The 3,578-nt window shown below is 57.3% G+C and overlaps 1 protein-coding gene across 1 annotated transcript in view; it reads left to right on the top strand.

Annotated features, from left to right (window-relative positions):
• Nucleotides 1-119: 119 nt before the first annotated feature.
• The window catches only part of EMH_0076570 (uncharacterized protein), a gene marked incomplete at both ends in the record, with an annotated part of 5,225 nt that continues 1,766 nt past the window's right edge, over nt 120-3,578 (top strand). The window contains 7 exons of the mRNA XM_013494025.1: nt 120-757; nt 1,005-1,091; nt 1,403-1,487; nt 1,900-2,009; nt 2,252-2,482; nt 2,668-2,934; nt 3,195-3,288. Coding sequence (XP_013349479.1) covers nt 120-757; nt 1,005-1,091; nt 1,403-1,487; nt 1,900-2,009; nt 2,252-2,482; nt 2,668-2,934; nt 3,195-3,288 — 1,512 coding nt within the window. The remainder of the gene's footprint in view (nt 758-1,004; nt 1,092-1,402; nt 1,488-1,899; nt 2,010-2,251; nt 2,483-2,667; nt 2,935-3,194; nt 3,289-3,578) is intronic.

The raw sequence follows: 3,578 nt of genomic DNA, 5'->3' as shown, positions 1-3,578 counted from the left end.
TTGCTGCAGCAGCAGCAGCAGCACCTGCTGCTGCTGCTGCTGCTGCAGGCAGGGCCGCAGCAGCGGCAGCAGAAAGATGTCGCGTTGCAGCTTTTGCCTCGCAGCGTTATAGAAGACCGATGGCCGAAGGTGTAAGCAGCAGCTGCTGCAGCAAACGCAGCAGCAGCAGCAACACCAGCAGCAGCAGCAGCAGCAACAACAACAGCACCATCAGCGACGAGCCCACTGTTGCCCGCAGCAGCAACAACAGAAAGAGCAGCAGCATCAAAACAAGCGGCACCACCAGCGCCCCGGGTGTATATGCACAAAGTTGCATATGCCAAGCAGCAGCAGCAGCAGCAGCAGCAGCAGCAGCAGCAGCAGGAGCTTCAGGATCCTCAGCAGCAACCTCTCACCCCTCTCCCCCTGGGGGCCCCCTTGTCTTACGCTTCGCCCCCAGCCCCACCGGCCTGCTGCATGTGGGGGGGGCCCGCACTGCCCTCTTCAATTTCGGCCTTTTACAGGACCATCGCTCCCATGGGGGCCCCCTGGGGGCCCCCGGGGGCCCCCAGGGCCCCCAACGTCTTCAGGGTCCCCAGCCCCCCCGGGGGCCCCACCAGGGTCTTTTGGACCCCCAGAGGCCCCAGGGTACCGGGGGTATGGAGAATGAAGAAGAAGGAGAGAAGGAGAGAAAAGAGAAAATGATTTTAAGGATCGATGATACAGACAGCAGCCGCAGCGAGCAGCAGATGGAGGCAGCCATGCTTGAGGACCTCCAGTACGTAACCCTAAACCCTAAACCCTAAACCCTAAACCCTAAACCCTTTTATCTCTCCCGTTTCTATGCGTCTTCTGGTGTCGTTAAGGGATGGGCGGAATGATATGAATTGGTATTGAGGGTTTAGGGTTTAGGGCCTAGGGTTTAGGGTTTAGGGTTTAGGCTTAAGCAAAGGATACCGGATGTGGATAGGATTCAGGGTTTAGGGTTTAGGGTTTAGGGTTTAGGGTTTGGGTTCTCTCTGCAGGTGGCTGGGCATCAAGTGGGATGAAGGCCCGGATGTGGGGGGCCCCCGGGGCCCCTATAGACAGTCTGAGAGGCAGCATATATATCAGTGGGGCCCCCAAACCAAACACAGCCAACGTAGCTGCTGCTGCTGCTGCTGCTGATGCTGATGCTACAAGCAGTCCCTACTGCTGCTGCTGCTGCTGCTGCTGCTGCTGCTGCTGCTGCTGCGGCTGTTGCATGCAGTCGCTGCTGCTGCTGGTGCATGCAACCTGCCCTGCTGCTGCTATTCCTGTGTAGTCCTCTTGAGCTGCAGCTAGAAGGTTCAGCATAGGGCGTCACATGCTGTTGCTGCTGTTGCTGCTGCTGCTGCTGCTGCTGCTGCTGCTGTTGCTGCTGGTGCTGCTGCACGTTGTACAGACAACAGGGACGACGGCTGCTGGAGAAGGGGATGCTGTACAGATGCTTCTGCAGCAAAGAGAGGCTGCTGCAGCTGCGTCGCGAGGTAAGCTTGCTGCTGCTGCTGCTGCTGCTGCTGCTGTATGTGCTGCTGCTGCTGCTGTATGTGCTGCTGGTGCTGTTGCGACTATACGTGCTACTGGTGACGCTGCTGCTGCACCTACTGCTGGTGCTGTTGCTGCTGGTCTTGCTGCTTGTGCTGCTGCTGCTGCTGCTGGTGTTTGTGCTGCTGCTGCTGTACCTGCTGTTGCTGCTGCTGCTTTGCCTGCTGCTGATGCTTGCTGCTCCTCCACTTGCTGCTGCTGTTACTGCTGCTGCTGCTGCATGCACCGCTGACATCGAGCAGCACCAAAGCAGAGCTCCTAGGGTTTATCATCTGCGGTTTAACGTCTAAGGCCTAGGGCTTAGGGTTTAGGGTTTAGGGTTTAGGGTTTAGGGTTTAGGGTTTGTGCTTGCAGTGCACAGAGCGGGGCCTTCCGCCTCGCTATGACGGGCGCTGCCGCTCCCTGGATCAGCAGCAGGCAGAGACTCTTGCTGCAGCAGGGAGGCCCTTCACTCTCAGATTCAAGTATAGTTATTGCTGCTGCTGCTGCTGCTGCTGCTGCTGCTGCTGCTGCTGTTGCTGCTGCTGCTGTTCGTCTGCCTGGTGTGCCTCAAGGGGAGAATTTTGTGTTTGCTGGCTGTCCTGAATATCCTTTCCTGCTGCATCATCTGTTGCCCTCACCACGTGCTGCTCTTGTTGTTAATGCTGCTGCTGCTGCTGTTGCTGCTGCTGCTGCTGCTGCTGCTGCTGCTGTTGCTGCGGTGCAGGACGCCTGCTGAGCCTGAGACAATTTGCTTCAGAGACCTCGTGAGGGGCCCCGTGACTTTCTCCGTGCAGCAGACAGCAGGGGATTTCGTTTGCTTCAGGCACACAACGGGGGCCCCCAAAGGAGAGGTTTGGGGGGCCCCCGTATACAACTTCTGCTCTGCTGTGGATGACTGGCTGATGGGAGTGACTGCCGTCGTCAGAGGGGAGGAACACATACCCAACACCGTGGCGTGAGCTGAGGGTTTAGGGTTTAGGGTTTAGGGTTTAGGAATGAAAGTAGCAGCCCGAAACTCTGCGCAAAGTCTCGTCCTAGAGCAGCCAGCTACTTGGTCTTTCATGGCCATATGGTGCGCTCCAGGCTTAGGGTTTAGGGTTTAGGGTTTAGGGTTTAGGGTTTGGGTTGTGTGCGGTGCAGCCAGATACTGGTAGCTCGGGCCTTGGGTGCCCCCGTGCCTCTCTTTTGCCATCTCCCCGTCATTGTAGCGAAAGAAGGAGGAAAGATCAGCAAACGCATGCAGCAGCAACTTGCTAGCAGCAGCAGCAGCAGCAGCAACAGCAGCAGCAGCAGCAGCAGCAGCAGCAGTGACTACACGATTCGGGGTTTGCGGCGGCGCGGCTATCACCCAGAGGCTGTCGTAGATTTCCTTAGGGGCCACCACACCAACGAGGGGGGGAACCAGAGGTGCGTAGACACCCCAATGTGCTGCTGCTGCTGCTGTTGCTGCTGCTGCTGCTGCTGCTGTTGCTGCTGCTGCTGCTGCTGTTGGCTGTCTGCTGTACATACACCTCAGCACAAACCAGGAGAAAGTCTGAGTACCTTAAAACGCCGTCTCACTGCAAACCCAGAAACAACGCTGGGACCCGAAATTAGGGTTTAGGGTTTAGGGTTTAGGGTTTAGGGTTTAGGGTTTAGGGTTTAGGGTTTATGATGCCGCTATTCAGGGAGAAGCCGTCTTGGTTGAGTGCGTTGGGCCGCGGGGCGTTTTGCTTCGATGAGATACACCTCAAGTTTGCACACAAACAAAAGATACGGCAGGTAACTCTGCTGCTGCTGCTGCTGCTGCTGTTGCTGTTGCTGCTGCTGTTGCTGTTGCTGCTGCTGCTGTTGCTGCTGCTGGTGCTGCTGCTGTTGCGGCTGCTGTTGCTGCTGCTGGTGCTGCTGCTGGTGCTGGTGCGGTTCTTTTATTGCTCCTGTTGCTGCTGCTGTCGTCCCTGCTGCTGTTGGTGCTCCTGTTGCTGGTGCTGGCGTTGCTGTGGCAGCAGCAGCAGCAATGCACAGCAGCAAACGGGAGAAATCTGTTTCTTCAGAGCTGCATGCGCTTAACC

Source organism: Eimeria mitis, genomic scaffold (assembly GCF_000499745.2).
Source record: "Eimeria mitis Houghton genomic scaffold, Emh_scaff101, whole genome shotgun sequence".
Taxonomy (NCBI): domain Eukaryota; phylum Apicomplexa; class Conoidasida; order Eucoccidiorida; family Eimeriidae; genus Eimeria; species Eimeria mitis.
This window is presented reverse-complemented; position numbering and strand designations above follow the sequence as displayed.